Below are 27182 nucleotides of genomic sequence, written 5' to 3'. Positions count from 1 at the left end.
GCCAAGTACGCTGGGCTAGCTCAAAGGCTGGTTATACAAAGGATAGGGCACAAGCCCCAGGGTGACTCATTAGTCCCATATCCTAGGGCACTGGGTCCCAATATGACTTATTAATCATTTATTTAGGGCAGCGGGCCCCATTATGACATGGTAGACATTTATTTGTTATTGTATGTATGCATGAGTATGTTATTACTGCTGGGCATGCTAGATATGCATCTGGAGTCTGTATTTACTATTCATACATATGGTTAAGTTTTCTTGCTGAGCCTCGACTCATGGGTGCTATGTGGTGCATGTAAAGGGAAATGGAAATTGGACCAACCATGAGTTTGAGAGCATCAGTGGCAATGTATACATATGCGATTACTCGACCACCACAACTGGGGTTATCTCAGAGGAGCTAGGGTTGTAACTCTTATTTTGCCGCTTAGGTCGGCTGGTTGTAACTTTTGACCTGTATATAACCTTTTAAACATCTGTTTGTAACCTTTTGGGATCCCATGTATGTATTAAATTTTTAAATGAAAAGTCAACGTTTCTTTTGACCAAAATTTTTAACCCTAACCCTTGACATTATCCTTAGTTACATGTTTATAACCAAAGGGATTTGATTAGCAAGTGTGACATTATTTAAAGTACACAGTATAATGGTCCTGGATTAGGAGGACGTTACACAACTCATATATCAATGTCCAGTCTAGAAGCTCTTCATTTCCACACTTGCTCTCTTATAGATTTTTAAGAACACTTAAGAGAATTCGTGACACTCAAAGTCTTTTCTCTATAGAATGGAGACCAAAAGAATGCAAGCAAAATATAAAAATGTAAATTATCTATCTAATATTGCTTCATCATCACCTCTACAACAACTAAAAATTTGATAATATGCAAAAATGAAAAAAATCAGAACAAAAAAAATTATACGTTTAAAAGAGAAATGGAGTTGATCATGGTGAAATAATTAATTAATATTTTGGACATCTTCCATAATCGCTAAAAGCGAATCAACAAGTGACTTAATATGCTCTGAGAACTTTTGTCTAATAGCTCCGAGGTGTCATTTCTATGTTAAGACACCTCTTTCTACATAATTATCATGGAGTAGAAAGTAATATTCATGTTAGTAATGACAATAGTTGAATTGGACTAAGAAAGACCTTGGTTCATTGTTGAGCAAGTGTAATCAAAAGTTAAAACTGATTAAATGATGCATGAGTTTTGCAATAGCATTTTTGGAGTTTTTACTAGTTATTTTAACAAACACTAAAAAGATATTTCAAATTATGTATAATATGACATATTCAATTTCATATAACTACACTAAAATTTTATACACACATGTATGTTCATTTATATGTATAAACCCAACAAACACATACACTTCAAAAAAATAAAAAATAAAAATTGAGTCGGGAGGAAGAGAGAAATTCAATCTCAAAAGAATGAAGAACTCACCAAATAAATAATAATGGTGACAATAGCAGAGGAACAGAGGCGTAATGAGCTAATTAGGAAATATCATTATAAAACTGGGTATAAATGAATTAAATATTGTTTGTAGGTATATTTAGTTAAGCAACTCTAAAAACTGCTAAATATCCCAAATTAATTCATAATTATAAAGCATAATAGTCACGTGAGGCTTGCACGTGGGCGGAAGTTGTAGCGGAAACCGGTGGTGTTAGTTAAGTGGTATCATGAGAACTGAAGCGACAGTATAAACATGAATCCTCGTCGTCTAATAAACTAAAACCAAATCGAACAGGAAGACAAAATAAATAAATAAAAAAGTGAAAAAAAAGGGCTTTCGAGAGAGAGAAAAAAGGGAGTGTGGGCAATCCCCCCAAACCCTTCTCACATTTGGCGCCTAATTAGCTCTCAACACCGAATTCACCATTATCAAAATCAACTTCTCCAATTCCCCAAAATCACCATTGTTAACCCAAACCCCGTAACCTCTCTCTCCCCCACTCATCGCCAATGACCCAGCCTCAGCAGCAACCTCCCGTTCCGCCTCCGCCTCCGCCGTTGGGTGTTATGCTTCCTGGTGGTGTTAGCCCTGGAACAGTCCAGGTCCGGTGTGCCGGTTGTCGTGCGATCCTGACGGTGACTTCGGGGGTGTTGGAGTTCGTCTGCCCTACCTGCAAATTGCCCCAAATGCTTCCACCGGAGCTCATGAGTAGGGCTCACCAGAAGTACGTTGCTCCGGCGGCTTCTTATACTAATCCTCCTTCTTCATCTTCTTCTTCTCCCCAAGTGCCGGCACACGGCATCGATCCCACAAAGATCCAGCTCCCTTGCGCCAATTGCAAGGCCATCCTTAATGTGCCCCATGGCCTCGCTAGGTTCTCTTGTCCGCAGTGCGGGGTTGACCTTGCCGTCGATGTGTCCAAGCTCAAGCAACACTCGCTGACCCCCCCATCCCCGCCTCTTCCTCTTCTTCCTCCTCCACCCGAGGAGGTCAACGAGGTTTGCTTTCCTGTTCCATCTACTTTTTACAATTTGTTATGTGAATTACTGTGTGGATTAGAGGACTTTGCCGTTTAATCATGCTTGCTTACTGTTTCGAGCTCAAGTTGATGATAGAGAAGTGTTTTAGAATTATGTTCTTCTTGCTTGCTTACTCACTTCCAGTAGCTCAGTACAGAAATGGTTGTGGCGTCATTGTGAAGTTTGATGTTAGAAAACATACAGTTTGAATCGGCATTTTGCTTTCTGAGTGTCAAAACTAGGTAGACATTTCATTTAAAGACTTCACAGTTGAGGATTTTTCAAGGCTCTGTGATAGTAAGGACTTGCTTCGCATTTGCACAACTGGTAGTCGATAGATGGAATTAGAGTTTCAAGTAGAATGGAAAAGACAAAGGATTACACAGTTTGAATACTTTAAACTTTCAAAGGTCAAACGATTCAGTGATGCCATAAAAGATGATCTAAGAATGTCAAAATTTCCACTTATTTATTACATCTACCATCGGAAACGTACACATTATTTTTCGATTCTCGGGATATGGATAGAATTCTTTGATAAGGATTTTTTTTTCTTGGATAAGGAGATGATGGTATGTATTTTATTTTAATATGAATCCAAATACAATATGCAAAGAGGAGCGTGATGTCTTTAAAGGACTTACAATATAACAAAGAACCCAAAACCCCTAGAAAGTCAGAATCGTTAGGTTCCCAACTTCCTTTTCAATGTCTAACCATAAAGCCACCCAAATTTTATCTCACTGTGTCTCACAAACTACTATTAAATTTCAAAGATTTTTCTGTTTCAAATTATTTAAGAGGGATATGTTAGAACATTTAGAAACGTGTTGAGTTAAGACCTTGAAAGTTGATAAGGACATTCCTTTTACATATTTTATGTTTAGTAAGGAACAGGGGGTAGCTATCTTTGAAATTTGATATGTAGTTTTAGAGACATCTTGACCTCCTATATTCTATTCCATTATTGTTTAATAAAATTTGGTTTGCTATTAAAAAAATTGAGAAGGGTATGTTGGGTGTCAAAGAGGATAGTCACATAACATGGAATATATCCTGGTACCATTGATTCTGATAGTTTGAAGAAAGCTCTTTGTTGAAAAGATTTGGATAGTTGAGGTTCTACCAAGGTATCTTTATTTTTCATATTGGATAATTTTGTTGATCATCTTTAATTTTGACTCAATCTAAGGGCTCTTATCAGGAGACGAAATTTAAGGTAAAGGTTGGATGGTTGCCTTGAATAGAATTAGTATGGTTGATAACATTCAGAAATGAAGCCCTTATCAAGTGTTTCTCTCAGTATGGTATGTTCTCTACCAAAAAAATCTTTGAGTCTGTAGATCACATTTTCATTAATTGTGAGTTTGCAGTGTCTTTGCGGGCTAAGTTTCTGGTTGTTTGTTTGCAATGGTCTGCCCCCAGAAGTAGTTATGATTAGGGTTTATGATTCTAGATTTTGTAACGATGTCTAATTCAAAGAAGAAGAAAATCGGCAATTGTATAGTGTTGCTTATTATGTGGAAAATCTGGTTGGAAATGAATGATAGGATCTTTCAAGTAAAGGAGAACTTGCTAGATAATATATGGGAAGTGATAAAGTTTGGGTTGCTATCTGGCTCAAGAGTGAAAGAGTTTAATTCATTTCCGATTTCTGACCTGTTGAGAGAATATGTGGTTCTTATTGCTTTTGTTTTTTTTTTGTTGGAATCTTTCAGTTTTGAAGCTGTTTGGGTTGCTAAGTTACTTTAAAATTTTCACACGTTCCTTCTTTGTATTGTATCTTTATTAATAGAGGTGTTGTTTCTTAAAAAAGAAAAAAATGTTGTTGTTAGGGAACTTGCAAAACTGAATTATTTTATGATAAATTCTTGTATTTTCATATGAGAAATCTAATAATGGTTTTGGGGTGGGTGTTCCTAATAAAAGATCTTTACTTTTTTTTTTTAAAAAATGACTCTTTAATTTCTACTTTTAGTCCTTATCAGTTTAATGTAAAACTCTAAGGTCCCACAAATTAAGGTATTCTCTTGGTCGGTTGCCCTGGGAAAAAGAATAACAATGAAATGTTGCGGCGAAGAAAACCTATTAAGATTCTCTCTTTAATTTGTTTGTTCTCTTCAAGAGTAGTGGCAAAAGCTTGGATTACTTTCTATGGAGTATGGAAAATTGCATGGTTGAAGACATCCTGTAGTTAATTAAAAGTTTTTGAACTTTCATGTCTGTGCTGAAATCTCTTAATTTTAGAGTTTGACATATGATTTTTGATACGCATACTTGTCCTATTTAAATTTTTTGAGAAAAGTTTACTTTCTTTTGCTGGATTTCGTTCTCCTTTATTACATCTTATTATGTCAGGTGGCCATTGAAGTGGAAAGGGAAGAAGACGAAGGGGGAACAGCCGGAGATACATTTACAGACTATGTTAGTATTTCTAGTTTTTCTAGATCCTGATTAAAGTTTTATGTTGGATTTTCCCCCCATTTCATGCCTTCAGTTAATTGAAATAATAGGAAGTGATACACTGTTTAAGGTTATGCATTTATGAACGCAGCGCCCTCCAAAATTATCTATTGGACCTCCTCATCCAGATCCTATTGTGGAGACATCTTCCTTGTCTGCTGTACAGCCACCTGAGCCTACTTATGACCTTGAAATCAGGGATGACTTGGAAGTATCCAAGGCTTTGTCATGTTTGCAGATTGAGACATTGGTCTATGCTTGTCAGGTTGCTGCTAACACCGGGTTCAAGATTAATGAGTTTAATATTATTTTATTTTTTATTTTTACAGAGTGACATAGTTAGTTTCCATGACAGAGACACCTTCATCATCTTCCTAGTGGTGCTAGGGCCGGATTTTTTGTTGGAGATGGAGCAGGCGTGGGTAAAGGTCGAACAATTGCAGGGTTGATATGGGAAAATTGGCATCATCATAGGAGGAAAGCATTGTAAGTTTTATGAATCATCTCTCTTTGTTGCACCTATGTTGTCATAAACATACTTTGTTTCTTTTAAACTTTTAGAATGCATAAAGCAACATTGTCTTCATTCAAAATACTTTGATTCTTTTAAACTTTTAGAATGCATAAAGCAACATTGTCTTCATTCAAAATACATAATCATGCAGACTTTGATGCTTGTTTTATCACGAGTTCTTGTTCATGTTGAGTAATATTCTTCTCTGGTTCTTATGACCTTGCATAGGTGGATTTCTGTTGGTTCAGACCTGAAATTTGATGCAGAAAGAGACTTAGCAGATGTGGGCGCTAAAGGCATAAAGGGTAAAAACTAGACTATGAATGTACAAAGATGATTTTGTACGGAACCTTTTAGTTCTCAATTTTGTTGTGACAGGATGCTTTTATTATTATTATTTTCTTTTTAAAAAAAGAAACGGAAGTTTTGTTTAACAAGCATAAAGTACATACTGTTGAGAAGAAGTCCGCATCAAAGGAAAGAATAAAAATGACTTGACAGATTGATCTGACACAAAGGGAGACAAATCTCTGATTAAGACAGTTGGAAATAAGACATGAAAATTATAATATCAGAGGGCCTCATATACACAACCTGCTCATTCTTATCCTGCAAGGCCTTAACTCATCAGGACTCATCTCTATACCCTCAAAAATTCATTTGTTCCTCCCCAAGCATAATCAACCAAAGCAATCGCAAAACTACCACATTCCATTTTTTCCCTTTCCTACTATACTCTGAAAAGAGTGATGCTGATATTTTTTTTGGAATAACTCTTAAACCCAGGTCATCCCTGAGCAATCTATACAACAATTTGGAAGAGTCTTGGGATTGGGAATGGGTAAAACTATGCAATAAGTGTAATCAGACTAATATTTGGCAGAGTCCTGAATGGCTGAAGTCTAATTAATTTAAATTGAAGGAATGTAATTGATTAGGCTTCACTGATTAAGAGTTTTTTTTCCTTAGCTAATTAGAGATAATACTTTACTTGAAGGAAATAAGAAAGTGCTGTAAGGGGCTGGACTAATTGAGTGCTTAGGCCTGTGGTTTTATTTCACATGGTCTGAGATTCGATTCCTCATAGTCACCTAGAGTGGATAACCAGGAGTTTCACATACTTGGTAAAAGCTCTTTCTTTTTTGCTTTGAAATATTGTTGAGAAACAGAGTATGCAAAAAACATTTCAAGGACATAGCAGAAATTATTTTTGGGGCATGCATTGGAAAGTGAATTCCAACACTTGTAGTGTTTGAGGCATTATTGGTGTGGGAGAGCAATTTTTATGGAGGTTATTTCAGTTTTTTTTTCCTGTTGTTGGATGAGAAGTTTTTCACTTTGGAGACAGGACATTTTTCAACACCAATGCTAGAAAAGATAGTTTGTGTTTTGTTTGTTAAAAAAAAAACAAAAGAAAAAGAAAATTGGAATCTTAGTGTATATCTTTTCTTAAATGAAAAAAATGGTCATATATATTTATTTATTTTTCTGCAGTTTCTCCATTGAACAAGCTGCCATATACTAAGCTAGATTCAAAGACAAATAACATCATGGAGGGAGTTATTTTTTTGACATACAGCAGCCTCATTGCATCCTCTGAGAAAGGTCGTTCTCGTTTGCAGCAGCTTGTTCAGTGGTGTGGACCTAATTTTGATGGTCTCATTATATTTGATGAGGTAGTACATATTCATAGGTTTTACCTTTTATGCAATTGATTTTAAGCTTTAAATAATGAAAAGGTTAATATAGGATTTCAATATATTCTTCTATCTTTCATGCTAAGGGTCAAATGGCTTAATTGTAGTGCCACAAAGCTAAAAATCTGGTACCTGAAGCTGGAAGTCAGCCAACACGAACTGGGGAAGCAGTTGTAGAAATTCAGGTTTTCTCTTTTAAAACATGATTGCATATCACATATGTTTTGTTATTTATCTTTTTCAAGTCCTCAGGATGATGAATTACACACTAGGTATCAGTGCGTAAGCCCTCAAATTTTGGTAATCTAGTTGGACTTTACACTCCTTTGGTACTTCTATAGGTCTATCTCGGACTTGCTTCCATTTAAGTAGTCAAAAAGGTGTAGCTTAAATAACATAACCTTCAAGTATTAATAATTAGGGTTTGTTGGGTGAGTTTCTTAGTGGACATCTAACTTACCCATGCTTAATAATTGTGTGGGGCAAAGCTTAACGATTCTTTTCTAGCATGAAGGATTTGTGTGTGTCATCGTACTTCAAAAAACATGGGATAAAACATGTTTCAACAATTACCTTGTGATGTAGATACAAGACAGAATAGTTAGATAGAAAATGATACAAAAAAAGAGAGGAGTTACACCCATATAAATTAGGTTAAGCAGTCAACTCTTGTTTTGTTTCCATAAAGTAGGGGCTTCGGTTCCTCATGGAGAGGTATCTGGCAATTTGCTATAGTTTCATGTTCCCAAATATTTTGGGGTTTGGCAGAAGAACAAGTATGAAACGAGAGAGGAATTTACAGCTTAAAAAAATAAGGTCTGGTCAACTTTAAATCTCTCGTTTGAGGGTAGTTTGCCTTTTCCACATTCAGCTGTTTGAAAAATTCCAATTTTACCAAAGGTTAAGATTTTCACCTGGCTGTTGATTTTGGGGAAACTAAATACCTATGATGTTCTATTAAATCATAAGCCTTATTTAGATATCTCTCCAAACTGGTGTGTAATGGGTGTGAATCTATGAATCACCTCTTTTTGCATTGCTCTACAGCAACAGGACTTCTGTACAATTTTCTTATGGAGTTCCATTTGTCTTGGGTTTGGCATTGTTAATGCAAGACTGTGCTACAGTTAGATGCTAGGTTTCATGGTAGAAGGGGTCTTTGCGGAATGTGGCAAATGGCAATATGGTGGTCTTTGTGGCTGGAAAGGAGTAATAGTGTTTTTGAAGTTCTAGAGGAGAGTTTAGAGTCTTTACGGGGTAGAGTCAAGTATTGAGTGGTTCTATGGGTGTTTGATAATAAAGATTTATCTTTTTCTAAATTACTCAGGAATTGGTGTACTTGGTTGTAAATTTAAGTTAATAGCTTATCATCAGTTATAAATTTGTACTCCCTTACCCTGTCTTGTACCTTTAATCCATATCAATAATACAAGTTGTTTTGCTTTAAAATAAATTAATAAATAAACAACTTTTGAACTCTTGTTTCATCTTACGATTAGCAATTTTTTGAAACAATTCACTTCAATTGGAAACAAAAGGAAATTTGAATTCTTTTATAGTTTGTTGCGTCTTCTCCAAATTATGATCATAATAGATAGGTAAAACAAGTAGGAAACTAAATACAAATAGGAGACTAAATACTATTGGAAAACTAACTATAAAAATTTAAAAGTAATAATCACTCAGAATTATAGAATCCAGCAATAATCCAAAAGTATCCTAACCAATAATAATTATATATATTTTAATTATTATTTTTGTTGTGCATCACCTGTTCCGAAAATGAGATTGTCACCCTGCAACTCCCTTGCCTTTTCTTCCTTAACTCCTCCTCCCCCTTCCACCTACCAACACTAACATTTGCACATTACAACTTAATAATACACATGATTTTTACATTGTGCAAAATGGTCCTTGTTTTCCCTGTTTATGAATGAGGTATTGTGATGTTTTGTAGTGGACAAAGGGCAGCCAATGATTTATTTGGAAATATCTTAAATTTTTATGTTTATAATCTTAACATCACAGGATCGACTTCCCGAGGCTCGTGTTGTTTACTGCTCAGCAACTGGTGCTTCTGAGCCTCGCAATATGGGTTATATGGTTCGTCTCGGTCTTTGGGGAGCTGGAACATCCTTCCTTGATTTCCGAGACTTTTTAGGTGCAAATTTTGCTTAACTTGCCTGCTCTTTTTTTTCTTCTATAAAATTGTGGTATTAATTTTAAAATTTTTACTTTTCATGGAGTTACTATTTCATGAATTATTTGATTCATTTTAATTATGTTTGTGAACCAAGTCTTTTTTATATTTTTGATAAGAAATGGAATTTGTATTAATAAAGAAGAAATACAAGATTAAGCGTGGCCAAGTAATCCACTTAAACTGCAAGAAGCGTACTACATGAGATTTAATCTCATAAAATTAGAAACAAAAGTACCCTTAAATTTCCTTACATCAAATAAACAAAGAGCAACCAAACATTGTCTTTATTGTTTAAAATCTGTTGTTTCTTTCAAACCAGATGGTCCAACGCATAACCGAAACAGCCATATTTCACAAATTTGATAGTTTCCATTTTTGGGGTTTTAGTTGCTGGTCCTTTTTTTAACTGATTTTTTCAGGAGGATATCTTACGCTTATGTGTTCATTTTCATTTATTCTCATTAATAAAGTTTCTGTTTTAATAAGAAAATCATTATCTTATCAGTAAATCTTATGCTCCCATATTGTTTTGGATCATTGAGTCTTTGTTCCACATTTGATGGAGTTACTTTGAATTCACTAATATTTTCATCTGTAATAAAATATGCAGGTCTATACCACATAATAAAGTAGATTTGTAACTAAAATGATGATCAGTGTTTTGGTTATCAGTGATCAACATTATTATTACTAGTGCATTTCTTTTATTCTCCCATAGGGACCTCTTTTGAGTTTTTATGTTTTACTTTATTTCCTATGCATTTGAAGTTTCATTGAGTAAGTTTTCTGATGAGGGATTTCCATACAGAACTTCTTTGTTATATTTATTTATATAACATAGATATTATAGAATTATGGTTAATTAGAGAAGCATGTATTATTAAGTGTGACATTAAGGGTATGTTTGGTACCCGTATTATATCGTATTTGTATAGTATTATTTTAAAGAATAAATAACATTTTTGTAACACTACCAGATTGTGTCCTTTCGGTTAAAATTTCCCCCTAGACTATTAAAACTATCAAATCGTGCCTCCTGTTACGATTTGCATAAAATAATTAGCATTCTTATTCCCGAATTTTGGCAACTACAAAATTGTGTCCCCTTTAATTATAAAAATTTAAAATCTATTTTTATAATTAATTCTTAAAAAATTAAAAAAAATTCAATAAAAGAGTAAAATTATTTAAAATTTATTTTAAATACATTTAAGTTTAAAAATATTTTTTAAAAGAAAAACTAAATTGTTACAAATAAAAAAAACATATTCCCTTCTTTTTTATTCTTTTTTGATATATTTTTTAAATTACTTTCTATTCTTTCATTTTTTTCCCAATATTTTGAATTAATTAATTTTATATATTTCTTTTAAAATTAGTACATTTAAATTTGTAATATTTTATTTATATTTAATTTTTAAAATGATTTTAGGGGGCAAAAATGAAAGAATAGAAAATAATTAGAAAAATTAATAAAAAAGAATAAAGAAGGGAATATGTTTTTTTTTATTGTAATAATATAGTTTTTCTTTTAAAGAGTATTTTTAAACTTAAATGTATTGAAATTGAATTTTAAATCATTTTAGTCTTTTATTGAGATTTTTTAATAATTTTTCTTTAATTTTTTAAGAATTAATAAAAAAATAGATTTTTAAATTTTTATAATTAAAGGAGGCACAATTTGATAATTGTCTAAGTTCGGGAGGAAAATTGCTAATTATTTTATGCAAATCATAACATGAGATATGATTTGATAGTATCAATATTTTAGGGGAAAATTTTAAATATTTTAAGGGCAAAATCTGGTAGTGTCAAAAGTTCACGTGACAAAAATGTTATTTATTCTATTTTAAATTGCATTATGTAATATATTTTTATATAGTACTATATTTGATATTGATTTTATTAAAATATTGTATATTTATATGTAAATACAAGACAATAACAAATATAGTACGGTATAAAAATATACTATAAAATACAATACGGTGCATCAAATGCACCCTAAGTGTAACATTCATCCATCTTTAGTTATACAAGTTATTTATTCTGAACCTTCACGTCAGAAGTAGACATGATGTACTTTGTACCTTCATGTTTTTACTTGCTCTCTGTTGTAGGAGATACTAGTCTATTTAAGTGTGATACTTTTTGATACTTGTCTGTGCTGCCTGTATGTGAAGCTATACATGCATATTTCTGAACAATTAAGAGACCATATAAATTCCATATGAATTGTTACTTTGCAGTAGCAATTCAGTTTGTTTCATTTCTCACTTTTCTTCTCCTCTGTTTTCTTCTTTCACCATTTTATCAATTTTCTCCCCTCTTTTCAACTTTGTATCTTACATTTAGTGATCAACATTGCAGTTGCTCTGGAGAAAGGAGGTGTTGGTGCACTTGAACTTGTTGCCATGGATATGAAAGCAAGGTTATAAGGCATTAATATTCTGTTCTAAGATATATACTATAAGCTGTCTAGAAATGTCATTTCTTTGTATTTCAGGGGAATGTATGTGTGTCGTACACTTAGCTACAAAGGGGCAGAGTTTGAAGTTGTTGAAGCACCGTTAGAAGCTGCTATGATGGTAAGCACATTCATTTTCTTGAAAAGAATTATAATAGCCTTAGTGATCAATTTGTATTTTGATGCTGTTTCTTATAATAATGTTTCTCTTTAGAAGAACTCATTGTCCCTCTTTTGTGTTTAGTATTGATCAATAATAGCTGTCGTTACTTTTTCAAAAATAAAATAAAAAAAATAAACAAGAACTCTTTAATGGAAAAATCTTGATAGTAGAGTTTGCTTTGATCGTAATAAATGGACAACAAATAAGGGCGGAAAAAAATAAAAGATGGGGTCTGCCCTCTGTAACAGTGTCATATTGGCCCTAGGTGGCACTGTCTTATCGACTTGGTACCTGAATTCAGTATCAAAAAATTATATTTTCTTACCCAAATATAAGTAGTAACAAGAAGAAGAAGAAGAAGAAATAAGAGAAACAGAAAAAACAAAAAGGTAGCAAACAAAAGGAAATAATTCAAATATATTCTTATTTTTTTTGGTGTTGGTATGTGCGAGGCATGCATCTATGTCTTTTTGTTTGTTAATTGTTATAAATTTCTTTACATGTGGTCTTCCTCTCTTTTTTAAAAAAATTGTTATAAATTTCTTTATTGTCTTTCATGCAATAATGAGCTTTCTTGGGTCATGTTCCTCAAAAGTGCTTGCTGCTTATATTATATCTGATCCAGGAGCTCTTCGTCTCTCGTTAATAAAGAGATTTACTGTATAAATTTTATGGATGCATAGTCTTTTTATGATCTTCAGGGAAAAGAATAGAGGACTGCTGATTATTTGCTATTGCATAAGCTTCCTACACTTGACACAATTGAACTAGTATTTTATGAATTCAATATAATCATACTATAAAGTCTTTCCTTTTTTTTTGATTCATTATAAAGTCTTTCCTTGTATTTGACAAAAACATATTAACATTTAATAAATATATTTATGTTAACCTATATTACATGCTTTTAAATGTAGGAGATGTACAAAAGAGCAGCAGAATTTTGGGCAGAGTTACGAGTAGAAATACTGACTGCACTTAGTGCCTATGAGTCCGAGAAACCTAATTCTAGCCAAGTATGGCGGCTATATTGGGCCAGTCATCAGGTACTTAATCTTTTTATTCTTTCTTTCATTACTGGTAAATTTGTCAAGTGTGGCTGCCTAGTGGTGTAAAATTTTGTACTTTACCATACGTAATAGCATATATAAATTGTCCTTAAATGCGTCTCTGGTTCAAGAAATTTGAGACCATGTTCTATAAATTTCACTTGTGTAGCATATAGTCTCTGAAGTCCAGACAACTTCTCAAAATTTTTATTCTCTTTAAAATTACAGACATTGTATTGAGACAGAGGGATCCAAAATTGTACTTAAACATAGTTCAGGGGCTACATGAAAATAAATAAAAGTTATTTCTGATTGGTCATTCTTAGTGTAATTCGATACTGAGCTTTTCTTTTCTGTATTAGATCATGAATAACTTACTAGGTTGTAATTTGGATGACCTCTTATTACCGTTTAATAATAACAACCAGTGTTTGCTATCAATAATAATGATAAAAAACAATAGAAATAAAAGTTTAGGGATCTCACAGTTATTAAGCTCAAAGTTTGGGGGACTACATATCTATTTAACTTTTTTATCTGTTTTGTTTATGCATTAATAACTTTTGAATAGTTTGAATTCATTTGTCATTTTTCTTTTGTAGCGTTTCTTTAGACATATGTGCATGTCAGCTAAGGTGCCTGCTGCTGTAAGACTAGCTCAGCAAGCATTGCGTGAAGATAAGTGTGTGGTTATTGGCCTTCAGAGTACTGGAGAGGCGAGAACGGAGGAAGCTGTTACAAAATATGTGGGTAGATCTTGTTTTGTGCTATCTGGCGTGTGAACTTCCTACTGAAGATTATGTGCTTTGTGTGCTTCTAATTTGCTGAATTAAATGCTGCATCTGAATTTGATTTACTAGGGGCTTGAACTTGATGACTTTATTTCTGGACCTCGAGAACTGTTGCTGAAATTTGTTGAAGAAAACTACCCGTTGCCTGAAAAACCTGAACCTCTCCAAGGTGTGTATGTGGTTCTTACAGTGTTTGGAACTTTTCCACTTTCTTTTATGTTTACTCTCTTAACTTGTTACAGGGGAAGATAGCGTCAAGGAGCTTCAGAGAAAGAGGCACTCAGCAACTCCTGGCGTTTCTATGAAAGGGAGAGTGAGAAAAATTGCAAGATGGAAACCTGCAAGTGATGTTGAAAGTGATGAAGAATCTGATTGTGAGTTTTCAGAAACTGCATGGTTTCTTGGACATCATTGCATTTTAGATTTTTCTTGTATTTATAATTGTATATACTTGCAGAATGGTACATTGTTCTCCCTTTCTTCTTCCCCATTATCATTGTTGTACTTCTCAAGTGCTGTTTTGTAGTTCCCTTAATATAGATTTCCCTATTTCCCTGATGTTGGGTAGGACATTTTCTTTTTGAGACCTTTCTGGTGGTGTTTTTCTCATTTTGTCAACATAGTATAATTATAGTTTGCCTTTTTTAAATTTCTGGTTTGATAATGCAGCTAATTCTGGTCATGAGTCTACTGAATCAGATGATGAGTTCCAAATATGTGAGATTTGTAGCTCTGAAGAGGTAAACTCATTTTGTGCATCCGATACTTTTGGTTTTTGTTTTTGTAATATTTTTTTTCTTATATGAAGTCTATGTTGTGTTCAACATTTTATCTTTTGCAGTATTATCATGATTGCATTCTTTGCTGCAGGAAAGAAAGAAATTACTTCAGTGCTCTAGCTGTGGTCAGCTTGTCCATCCTGCATGTCTTGTTCCTCCAGTGACAGATTTAGTCTCAGGAGATTGGTCATGTTATACCTGCAACATAAAAACCGAGGAATATCTTCAAAAAAGACATGCCTATGTAACAGAGCTTTTAAAGAGGTTCACATTTCGAAAGTTCCGTCCTATGTGTTGTGACAGTGCAGTCTTGTTGAATTGTAACTTTTTTAAGAAGATTAACACAAGGATTGTACTCTCGATGTCAGGTATGAAGCAGCTTTAGAGCGTAAGTCAAAAATTTTGGAGATAATTCGATCTATGAATCTTCCAAACAACCCTTTAGATGACATTATTGATCAGGTATCTCTCTCTCTCTCTCTCTCTTATTGATAATTTCGCTAAGACAGCATACCTTCGAATTTATTTTATTGCTAATCATATGGGCACTTCCATCTTGGAAACATTAATTAACTTTTTTCATTTTCTGAATTTCCTAGATGCTCGTAACCTTATGTACTTAGTACAGATTGAAGAAATTGTGCTTATATTTCAGATTCGTTTTTTGGATTAATTTCATGATTTTCTGTATGAATTGCATTATTGTGACTACACGGTACCATAAAAGGTACATTATAGTGTGAAATCTATAGTAGATCAAACAGTAGAGCTTTTGGGAAGATAAACACAGCACTGTACACTAATGTGACATGATTTTCAATTGCAGAGCTTTGAATTGTGTGATCCCACTTTGTCATAAGATTAAGATGTAATGCAATTTAAAATTTATGCCACTTCATTTGGTGCAAAAAGTTAGTTTCATTTCGCCATTGTAAACATCTTTTGAAAGAACTGGTAAATTATGAGGTTTGTATTTTTTTGTCCTTTTGTAAAGAGACGAATGTCACATGTCCACAAGTAATCTCCTCCCAAATTATTAATGGTCCCCACTTATGGTGGAGCAGCAACTTGAAAACTTAAACATCAAAAAACAACAAAAAACAAATCGAAAAGTACAAACTAAGACATAAAACCCTCAATTGTTCCCAATACAGGAAAGTTGCCCACTCTCTACAATGATCAAGAAAAGATAAGCCCTCAAAACCTTTAGTTTGATAAAACCAAGTTTCTACCCAAAACTTAACTTTCTCCCAAAGCCCTGCTGCTGATTCCTCTTTATCTTAAAAAATTCTATTGTTTTTTTCCAGCCACAGACCAGAAAACAGCAACGATAGCTGCTGTCCATAATGTAGAAATCCTCCTTCCCCTGTGTAATGTACACTCAAGATTTAGGCATGCACCCTTGAACATCGAATGCAGTAAGCACTTTAACCCTCAAATCATTAACAAAATCACACACCTGGAAAAGATGTGAAAAATTCTCTCCATTTTTCTTGCAACATACACATCATCCTGATGACAACACTTGATATGGCCGCCTCTGTTGAAGCTTCTCATGAACATTCAGATTTTTCCAAAGAAAGTAACCAAGCGAACACTTACTTTTGATGGTACACAGCTCTTCCACACTATTTTGGCCCACCTGTCCTCAGGGGTCAAATGATGTAAACTAAGAGTATATTTGCAAGAAAAACTTCATTTGTAGTTAAAATCCACACCCTCCTTTCCCTTTCATGCATGTTTCTTCCAAATTGGAAGTTTCAGCCATCTACATAATAAGAATTCCCTTCACTTTCAACCACATCTTTAATGCACCTGTTCTTAGCTACAGAAACTGAAAACAAATCAGGAAACTGGGTCTTTGGTGCTCTTCCCAAAATCTGATCCTATCTCCCTTCCCTACCTTAAAGTGGATCAGATTTAAAAAGTCGTCATATAGGTCAGCTACTCTGTTTTGTACTCTAATCAATATTCTTGTAAGTTAGTGTTGCTAACACATCTGCTTTGAATACTTCTGAAACTCACTAGGATTACTCTCGTGCTGCTTTCTTACTCTACCAAATTTAAACTTAATTGTTTTCTCAGATTAGAGTCCTTGTTTTAAATTCTGTCTAGTGTGGATAAACAATCACGAGTGGCTCCTCTTACAAAATCTTTCTGGACTTAACTTTTTCGTCCTCTCTTTGCCCCCTCTTTCCAGGAAGCCTTACTTGTTTTTAAGAATATGAATGATTTTCTTTTCTCTTTCGCTGCTAGTAAATTTGTCGCAATGAGTATGATATCTTGTATTCCCATACCCTCTTGTATTATTTTTCATATTAATAATACAAGCACTGATGTTTTGATATTTTTGAAAAAAGAGATAGAGGCCTTTGTCTTAGACTGACCTCCTCTCACATTTATTAAAAAACTTCACTTTTGGCGGAGGAAAACAGTGGTAACAAACAAAAAATTATTCTTAGACCCCAAAACAACGAAGCAAAACTTTACATACAAAAACCTTCTCCAATCCCTAGTTAGGTCTAAGAAAGATAATCCCTCAAAATCTTTCGTACGATACACCCTAGTGGCCACCCAAAACTTAACTCTCTCCCAAATTTGATCGCACGAAGAAGACTTATCTTAAAAAATTCTACTATTCCGATCTAGCCAAATCGCCCAAAAGCAAGCCAAAATAGTAGAATTCCAAAGAAAATTCAAGTGCTTATCCCCCAATAATCTACAGCCAATCAGCTGATTACAAGAAGCCGGCATACACCAATTCAACCCAAACTCTCCCAAAACTCTTGACCATAACAACCAGGCAAAATCATAATCCAAATAGAGATAACTAAAAAATTCAGCCCCCTTTTTGCAACAAACACACCCACTGGGGGACAATCACTGATAAGGACGACGACGTTGAAGTATAACATTAACATTCAGTTTCTCAACAAACAACAACCAGCCGAAAACCTTAACTTTAGAAGGAACACGACTCTTCCACAAAGCACTGATGTTTTGCCTGGTTGCAGACTTAATAACAGACACTATCTAGGATGTGTGGTTTAAGGTAAATCAGTATTACATGAATTAGTTGATGTTTGCAACTACATTTAAGAAAAGATAATGCTAGGGGTCATTCATTTATCTAAACTTCTAAGGTCACCTCCATCTAAGAAATCCACTCAATGTGTTTAGTGTTTGCATTAACAGAGCATACCACTGACTTACTTATCTGATCTCTGGTTGTTCTGCTCAAATCAACAGCAATAATTATGTGTTTTTTAATTGATTACTATCCTAGTTTGATCACTTATGTTTAACTTGGCAGCTTGGAGGCCCTGATAAAGTGGCAGAAATGACTGGTAGGCGTGGCATGCTTGTGAGGGCATCTAATGGGAAAGGTGTAACTTATCAGGCACGGAACACGTGAGTTATGGGATAGTGTTTTCTCTGTATTTTAACTTTCTTTAAAATGTTTAAATCACTAATGGTTTTTTTTCTTTTCCTTTTCATTAGAAAGGATGTCTCCATGGAAATGGTCAACATGCATGAGAAGAAGCTATTTATGGATGGTAAGAAGTTGGTTGCTGTAATTTCTGAGGCTGGGTCAGCGGGTGTTTCATTGCAAGCAGATAGAAGAGCCTTGAATCAGGTATTTCAAATGCTTGAACTTCTGTTCTGCCAAATATCCAGGAAATGACAATGTAAAATTGGTGTTCAGATATGAAGTTCTTCACCATTTGTCTTTTCTTATTGTCTGCAATTACTATTTGCATAACAGAAAAGAAGGGTGCATTTGACATTAGAACTTCCATGGAGTGCTGACCGTGCCATTCAACAGTTTGGAAGAACTCATCGATCAAATCAAGCATCGGCCCCTCAATACAGGTGGTTACAGGATAAATATGCTACAGATACATATTTATGTATTAAATCTAAACAGACTGATCTAAAACAAATTCCTTATGTAAATCTGACAAAAAAAAAAACAGGAAATATCAATTATGATTTAGTTTAGCAATTTTCGGAGGGCTTCGTAATTGGCTCTTAGTGTTCTTTTAGAATAGTTACTTTATTTTTCAATTTGTTTGGAAGGTTGTTTTTCATTAGTGCTTTCACTCAAACAAGCTTTATTATTTGCTTTCCACTAAAATTCGAAGAAAGTAGTGTAGGTTGAGCCAAATATGGACAATGGTGAAGTTTCTTAATCATTTGTTTTTATTTTAAGTTGGCAAATCAGTTCCTTGAACTAAATTTTTTTCCTTTGTTACTTTACAGACTACTTTTTACTAACCTCGGGGGAGAACGCCGGTTTGCTTCTATTGTTGCCAAGAGATTGCAATCTCTTGGAGCCTTAACACAGGGAGACCGCAGGTTAGCTCATATTTGTTTCCTGTATTTTGGTTTTGTTGTTGAGCTATATGAATAAGACTTGTAAAGTTGTTTTAACATGTGAAATCTCTGCTCTGCCCTTTCGCACTGGGTGGTTAAATGAATTGCAGGGCAGGGCCATCTTTGAGTGCCTACAATTATGATAGTGCTTTTGGAAAGAAGGCCCTTGTGATGATGTATAAAGGAATCATTGGACAGGTTTTTGTTGAAACTTCTTGCAGATGATATGTAAATACAAAGTTAATAGACTTTTCAACTAATTTTTGTGAGGAATAACTAAATTTCAGTTTTCAGGATTCTTTGCCAGTTGTGCCTCCTGGGTGTTCATCTGAAAATGATGATGCTATCGAAGACTTCATTGCAAAGGCACAAGCTGCTCTTATGGCAGTAGGAATAGTTAGGGATGCTTTTATAGGTATTTATTTTTATAATTGAAGTGCAAATTTTTTAACGTCTAAATTTCTTTCCTTTTCCCTGAAATCATAAAATATGTATTTTGAATTCTATAAGTTATAATGCATTAAATTATGTCATACACGCTGGTGTTACAGGTAATGGGAAGTTTGGAGCTCGTATAGTTGAATCTGACATGCATGATGTTGGTCGTTTTCTCAATCGCATATTAGGACTGGCACCTGAGATTCAAAATAGGTGTGCAACATATTATTAGAGTAATTTTTTTACTGCAGTGGGAATAATGCTAAGTATGCTTATAACCATTATACAGGCTGTTTGAGTTATTTGTTAGCATTTTGGATCTTCTTGTTCAAAATGCTCGAATTGAGGGAAATCTCGACTCTGGGATTGTTGATATGAAAGCTAACATTGTGGAACTACAAGGAAAACCAAAGGTCAACTTTTTGTTGTCTTTCCTTTATACCTTTATACGTATATTATTGTTATTTTTTTTGTAAGCATGACTTTATCACAGTAAAATGTTATTTTATCACCATATATATATTTGTTAGAAATGAGTACTTTTCTAAACAGAAAGTGAAAATGTACAATGAGTTCATAGGTTACTGCTGAACCACCAAATATTATGCTCAAATGGTATTATAAATGAGAGAAAAGAAAGTGTTGTAATGATGAGATCCTATTTGCAGACACACAACCACATCCTCAAGGAAGGGCCACCCAGTTTTTCTCCGTGTTCATAAGTTCGTATTTTATTATTATTGCTTATTTGAAACTAGGCTCCCCCACCTAACCCTACAATATTTGAGGATGAAGAAACTATTGCAATTGCTACATAGGTGCCAAAGAGGGACTTGAACCTCAGACATTGTCTTTTTCTTTTGAATTTGTATTTTCACCTGCAATGAGTGTAGGAATGTCCCATTTATTGGTTTGAAATATCTTCTTCTAATATTTAGGCTCTGTATTGTTTCATTTAATGCTGCTGCTGTTGTTGTTGTTTTTTCACAATTTTTTGTTATCTCTCTTGTAAGTTATTGTTTTTATGTAAAATGAAAAAATAATAAAAATGAAGAAAAGGACATCTCTAAAAATTTTGCAATACATCCGAAGAGGAGCTGTAACTAAACTTCCTAGATCTGAAATACAGCTGCTTACTTTATTTATTGACTTATAATTGCTTAGCAGACTGTTCATGTTGATGAAATGTCTGGGGCATCTACAGTGCTTTTTACATTTACGTTGGATCGAGGGATCACATGGGAGGTACTTGTATATTTGGGTTTGACTTTCTGAATGACATGTTTACCTTTTTATTTTACAACCTATAACTTTCAATTATTCACTGCAATAGTCTGCAAGTACCATGCTCGAAGAAAAACAAAAGGATGGGCTTGGTTCAAGCCATGATGATTTCTATGAATCAAAACGGGAATGGATGGGAAAACGTCACTTCATTTTGGCATTTGAAAGGTACAAAACTTAACTTTTATTAACTTTTCTATGTTACTTCATTCTTCTGCCAATAGTAATTCTTATGCTCAACCCTCCTTATGCTCAACCCTCACGGGTTATTGATGATTTTAATAGTACCTACATTTCTTTAGTTTTAAGTGTAGATTTGCAATTTCAGGAATCTCCACTTGGAAAATTATTTAATACCTATTTCTAAATCCTAAATATAGGTCCTTACCCTTATGTCTCTTTTTTATTTGTTACTATACTCTTTACTATATTTTATTTTTCCTTAAGGATAACATGATTCAACATGCATTGATTCCTTTGTTGGGGTGAGTGTCCTGTTGGATTTTTTAGTTAAATAACGTTCCTATCAATTATGTTTCAGTTCTACAGGAATGTACAAGATAGTACGTCCTGCTGTTGGAGAGTCAGTACGGTATGAATCTGAAAATGACTGTGCACCATGATACTTTTTCTGTCTGTACTCTGTATTACCCCCTTCAATTTTCATTGTGCAGGGAAATGTCTTTGGTAGAGTTGAAAAGCAAATACAGAAAAACTTCATCTTTAGAGAAGGCTCGCCGTGGCTGGGAAGCTGAATATGAAGCTTCATTGAAACAGGTATGGATTCTTGAGGAGGCTAATTAGGAAAGGTGAAAGTGGAAAAAGACTGAATTGGAGGAGAAAATTACTCATTGGATTATTTCTAAGACCCCTTTACTCAAACTGTACAACCATAAAAGGAAAGAAAACATAGGTCCAGTAGAGACATGAAGATATGTAAAACACTAAATACTAATCCCTAATTACATAGAAAGTAGTTGACTACTCCTGTTTGTAAAACCTGGACTGTTTTTGCAGATTTATTCTGCACAAGTTGATGTGATTTGACAATGATCAGAGAAGATTTGATCTGTCAACATAACTCTTTTTGTTATTTGAGAATAAAGAATAAAATATTTCTGTCTACTTTTTGTCCAAATATCTGGTCTGCTGGATGAGTAAAATTTGTGTGGTCAGAAGTATGCGTATTGGAGGGTGGAAATTTTATTTTCTTACATGATGCTGTTGAAATTATATCACATACTGGTTAATTATTGAAATTAATGCTGTTAAAAACTTTACCAGAAGAATCATACACAATCTTCTGTGATAATTATCCTTTCTTCTTTTGTATCTACTATTGAATTCCTTGTGAACTGCCGTGCCACTTTTTTTTTTTTTTTTTTGAATTTTTCTTTTATTGTGCAACTAAAGTACTCTTGTTTGTGATTCTTGTTCTACAAGAATTTGATCATACATCTTATTGACTGGTAATTCTTATTAACTTCTTCTGTTACCTTTATATGCAGTGCATGCACGGTCCAAAATGTAAGCTAGGCAACTTCTGTACTGTTGGTAGAAGAGTACAAGAAGTTAACATTTTAGGTGGCCTCATTCTTCCAGTCTGGGGCACAATTGAGAAAGCTCTTTCTAAGCAGGTAATCTCGTATCATTTGCTTAATCGATAATCCTATGTTAAAGAAAGCCGAAGCTTGCCAACTTTATACAGCATTGGGAAGATAGAAAAAATCAATCCAACAATCTAATTGATCATTTATCATTGTCCCATTAAGAAATTTAAAATTATTTTATCCCATCCATTACCTTATTTTCATATATATATATATATATAACAATGATAAGACAATTTTATTTATTTTTATATATATATTTTTTAATCCAACTTGTTTTCTCACTCATTTTTTTTTCCTCTATCCAATACTTTTCTATCCAACTCACCAAATATGACCTAAAGGAACAATATTGTCATTTATTGGTCAGTGGAAATAAATTGCAGGATAATGTCATTTATGGATCTTTGTAGTCCGTTACGTAATTAGCTAGCTTTGGTATAAAAGGTGATAAAGCAGTGTTTTAGGTAATCCTAATTGAATTCTTGATTGCATAGCAATTGAAAATTGGGATTGGGTGATTTAGCACAGTTGTCCTTTCTTCCATTTCTTGTTATTTATTTCATATTTTCATCCCAAACTCTTATATTTTCAATAGCATTTGGGCAAAGATTGTACATACTTGATTCATCAAGACAGTAATTCTAATTCCTTTTACCCTGTAAATATAAATATATATCTAAACATATAATATAAGACTTTCATTGCTGGGCAATTCTAATATTGTATATCTCATTTACTTCGGCTGATTCATCATCATATTGCTGGACTATTTATCCCTTACAGGCCCGTCAAAGCCACAAGCGACTTCGAGTTGTGCGGATAGAAACTACTACAGATAGCCAGCGCATTGTTGGATTACTTGTTCCTAATGCGGCAGTTGAAACAGTACTCCAAGGTCTTTCTCTCTCTCTCTACTGTTTTCTTTTTCCACCTTGCTTCAGTTGTTGCTATTTTTGACTTGGTATCACTAAAATATTTGGAACTGAAACCACTCCCTAGTGATTTTTGAGCTAGGGTTAAAGAATTGACATTATTTTGCAGTTCTTGAGTTAAAGTTTAAAGCAAAATGCTTTCACATCTTAAAAAAATGATGCCGAAACAATCCTCTAGATGGTCGTGCATGGGACTTAATTTGAGTGCATCAGTTTGATTTGTGCTTGCACTAAAGTAAATCCATTATTCCTTGCAGGCTTAGCTTGGGTTCAGGATGTTGATGATTAAAGTGAATTAATAATCAGATGGGTTGTTGGATGTAGTCGTAGATACCCCCAAGATTATGCAGATGCTTCTGGTTTCTGAAGAATTTAATGTCAAAATAAAATTACGAGGAACAAAAGGAAAAAGTGAAGCATCATAATTTACGCGAAAGAGATGAAGAAAGAAGTATTTCTGCAACCTCAAATGACAACTGTGCAGTCTCATTCTTATTGATTTTTGTTTATTATGGCTTAATTTTTTGGCCTTGTAATTTTGTTAAATGCTACAGACAAAAGGTCTCACGAAGATGCTAATAGTTTTGTAATTGACAGTACAATTTTAATGGAAATGAAAATGATAGATGAAATATTAAATTTCATTTTTGTGCAAAGGTTCAACTGTCCAAAACCCAAAAGATTACAACGATAGCAACTAGCAATCCCAACAAACTCATTGATTCAAGCAACCATTTTAATGTCTTATTTCCTATTAGCATAAAGACTTGAAATAGGATTAAAAAGATCAGCACACAAAAGTAGCATCAACATGATGGTCACTGCAATAGAGGCCAGGCTGCTGAGTGAAGCCTTGACTCTTGAGCTTTTTCCTAGCCTTCATAACAAGCTCCTGGTTCGAAACTTCGCCGTCTGTCTCAGCAAGGATTATCTGGATTGCATTGCTGAGAGCTCCATAAGCTTCAGCGGCATTTCCGCCTGGAGCAGCATCAGCAGATGTTTGGTGTGTCTGGCATCCACTAATCAAGATCCCGCCATCAGGAAGTTCCCTGTTGCTTGATCCTGCGTAAACCTCCTGTTTGCTACCAACCTCTGTCTCCATTGCAGGCTTTGCATAGTCTTCATCATCCTCAAGTTTATGCTTGAGAAACTCCTGGGCCAGACTCCCCACCATCCCAAGGAGACCACTGCCGCCTTCTCCACCCTCCTCTCCATGACCACTATGGTTGAGTTTGTTCAGAATGACCTTCATGAACTTCTTAACCTTGGGGCTGGCATCTTCCCCAAAGACATCAAAAAGTGTTGGTCTCACTTTGCCAACATCAATGTCGTCTTTACCAGTCTTCTGCTTAAGCATTTCTATGTAAGTGGAGAGTGGAAGAGACCTACTCTTGACCCTGATTCCATCCATCTCAAACTCTCTCTCTTGAACATCTTCGTCTTCATCACCATCGTCACCACGACCGTGGTGACGCAGTTTAGAGGGGACGTGGAATCCACGAGATTCAATTGCATCCTCAACTTTTCGATGGAAAAAGCTCTTGAATCCTCCAAATGAGGAGGATTCAGAATCATCGTCGTCTTTCTTGGTGCTCTCGCCAATCTGCTCCTTAGCTTCGTCAATGAGGCCACCACTGTGGCAGGAATCCGATACAATTGTCAAGCGACAACCGTCCCGAATTTGGTCAACGAAATCTCTGAAGTCGTCATCTGTTGTTGAAATTCGGTATTGTTATTCTCAAGAAAAAAACAAATGAAGATGGAACAATCAACAGTAGATTTTCTAAAGATCGGAATCTGTTTGATTCAAAGGAAAAAAAAAAAAAGCAACACTTTTTCTCAATTGGTCTGCATCATAATTGATGCCAAAAGAATTCTTTTCTCTTTTCTTTATGAGAATTCTTCCATCCCAAAAGATCTGATCATGTCCACCTAGAAACTGTACAAACCAAAAATGATCTTCTCCTCTCATCAAAATCGACGATCTCAAATAATCTAAAATCCAGACAATTGTTTAAACGCAGTAACAAAATACAAAACAGAAAAGAATCGAGAGAGAAAGCAAATACCAGTGATGAGATTCATGTCAGAAGGAACTATGCACTCATCATAGCCGGTATCGTCGTCCTCGCCAGTCTCGGCAGGGAGGCGGGTGCCGTGGCCACTGTAGTGGACGAAGAGGAAATCGCCAGGGCGGCCGGATCGGATGAGGCGTGAGAGAGCGGCGCGGATGTTCTTTCCGGTAGGTTGAGTGTAAGAGTCATCGGTGTCGATGAGGACAGTAATGTCATCCTCACTGAATCCAAACCGCTCAATCAAGCATTTGTGCATCCTTTTCACGTCGTTTATGCATCCTCTCAATTCTGCCTTTGTTCCTGGATAGTTGCATCCGATCAGCAATGCCTTCTTCACCATTCTCTCTCTCTCTCTCTCTCTCTAGCTGTCTCTCTAGCTGTGACTCTTTCTCTCTCTAGCTGTGACTATTCCTCAAAAGCTATGCTTAAGATGGCTTTCGGTATCTCTATCTATATACTTGCTGTCAAGGCTTTATTTTTTCTACTTTTCCTTTATATTATTATTATTTTATTTTATTTTTGTTTTTAGTTGTACCGTGGGTGTGTACAACGTGTTACTACCGAGTATTGAAAAATCACTTGTGTTATGTTACTGTTTTGGTTTCCGCCTTGAGAGACTTCTTTCTTTCGGATAATCTTTTGGAGCCTTCGTTTACAATAATTTGGATCAGAGATACACACGACTTTGCCCCCGCGAATGATTATTTATTTTCCCGATGTTTAAGGAAAACTAATAATTGTGCAAATATATTTGACTTTCTTTATAAATATTAGCCACCTCTCTGTAGTCCCCACTCTAGCGATAAAGTTATATTTTTCAACATCTAAAAAAGAGAAAAAAACATTAAAGATATATTTTTGAATACTCCATGCCAAACACATCCAATATATGTGCCATGGGGTGCCTTTTGCATTTCCTTATTTACTTTAGGAAATTTCACTATTTATATTTGATAGTATATAATATTACCAAAAAAATTCTATTACTATTTATCATTTTAATTTGATGCTAAACATTCTCCTCGTACCCAAAATACCACTATCATTATATTAAGAATCCCTTTTACCTTCTCTTCCTCTCTTATCTCTCTCATTCTCACCAAAACCCACTATGATTTTCTTGCTGAAATGGTTGTTAGCTATCTTCAATATCTCTGTGAAGTCCCCAATATCAAAGACAACATTCATTTTGAGGTTTTTTGAAATTTCATTTTTTAAAATTACCAATTGAATTTAACAAACAATTTAATTAATGTGGAATAGTTAAACAATTGTTTGAACATACAAATATTCTGATGTATCAAGACAGATTGCTGATGAACTGAGTATACGAACAAAAAGTAAATATACTAAAAGTAACGTGACACAAGAGGTTTTTTACGTGGTTCGGAAAACCTAGTCTACGGGGCCACGCCCAAAGATAAAATCAATTAGTATAGTCTCAAGAATATAATAAGCAATTGACTTATACAAGTTTAGACTCCCTCTAAATTCTTGTCGCAACCTTGAAATACCCCACTATAATAATCTGATTTTGATAAACACCAAGAACACGAAATCCCTTCTAAACTTGATGAGTGCTCACTTCCTCTTGAAGTGAGACTTATGGAAATTTTCTCCCGAAGATTGTATGTCACGTTCACAAGCTTTATGACCTGTTTAAGAATAAATAACACAAAACAAAACAAACAAACAAAGAGATAGTTGAACAAAGACTATTCTTTACATATAAAAGATCTCTTCAAAGAATGAAGCGTCAGAAGGGTTAAGAGATGAGAATGGCTGCTGCTTAGGTCTGATATTTATAGAGTTTAGAAACCCCTAAGCCAGCCAATCTCGTTTAT

The 27182-nt window shown here is 34.4% G+C and overlaps 2 protein-coding genes across 2 annotated transcripts; one reads left to right on the top strand and one right to left on the bottom strand.

Moving 5' to 3' along the window:
- Window positions 1-1754: 1754 nt before the first annotated feature.
- On the top strand, window positions 1755-23907 carry LOC133798650 (protein FORGETTER 1). The gene is made up of 32 exons (XM_062237072.1): window positions 1755-2472; window positions 4852-4917; window positions 5048-5221; window positions 5312-5442; window positions 5699-5775; window positions 6965-7146; window positions 7275-7352; window positions 9196-9328; window positions 11741-11801; window positions 11877-11958; window positions 12918-13046; window positions 13652-13795; window positions 13910-14009; window positions 14083-14214; window positions 14510-14580; window positions 14711-14883; window positions 14988-15081; window positions 17933-18030; window positions 18121-18256; window positions 18386-18492; window positions 18883-18978; window positions 19107-19194; window positions 19291-19411; window positions 19548-19647; window positions 19724-19847; window positions 20602-20679; window positions 20768-20886; window positions 21260-21310; window positions 21393-21495; window positions 22227-22355; window positions 23115-23226; window positions 23521-23907. The coding sequence occupies exons 1-32, from the start codon at window positions 1984-1986 to the stop codon at window positions 23550-23552; spliced, it is 3810 nt and encodes a 1269-aa protein (XP_062093056.1). The 5' UTR covers window positions 1755-1983; the 3' UTR covers window positions 23553-23907.
- LOC133798651 (metacaspase-4) lies at window positions 23884-25775 on the bottom strand. Its single transcript, XM_062237073.1, has 2 exons — window positions 25333-25775; window positions 23884-24973 (listed from the first exon to the last, which is right to left on the bottom strand). Exons 1-2 carry the CDS (start codon window positions 25676-25678, stop codon window positions 24051-24053), a joined length of 1269 nt encoding a protein of 422 aa, XP_062093057.1. The 5' UTR covers window positions 25679-25775; the 3' UTR covers window positions 23884-24050.
- Between the last annotated feature and the right edge of the window lie 1407 nt (window positions 25776-27182).

This window comes from Humulus lupulus, chromosome 8, assembly GCF_963169125.1.
Source record: "Humulus lupulus chromosome 8, drHumLupu1.1, whole genome shotgun sequence".
NCBI lineage: Eukaryota > Viridiplantae > Streptophyta > Magnoliopsida > Rosales > Cannabaceae > Humulus > Humulus lupulus.
The sequence above is the reverse complement of the archived record's forward strand: the minus strand, read 5'-3'. Positions and strand labels throughout refer to the sequence as shown.

Coding starts and splice junctions, on each gene's coding strand:
- LOC133798650 (XM_062237072.1), top strand. CDS start 1,984: ATGACCCAGCCTCAGCAGCAACCTCCCGTTCCGCCTCCGCCTCCGCCG. Junction 9,329..11,740: donor TGATTTCCGAGACTTTTTAG/GTGCAAATTTTG, acceptor TCAACATTGCAG/TTGCTCTGGAGAAAGGAGGT. Junction 19,848..20,601: donor AACTACAAGGAAAACCAAAG/GTCAACTTTTTG, acceptor ATTGCTTAGCAG/ACTGTTCATGTTGATGAAAT.
- LOC133798651 (XM_062237073.1), bottom strand. CDS start 25,678: ATGGTGAAGAAGGCATTGCTGATCGGATGCAACTATCCAGGAACAAAG. Junction 24,974..25,332: donor TGACATGAATCTCATCACTG/GTATTTGCTTTC, acceptor TTTCAACAACAG/ATGACGACTTCAGAGATTTC.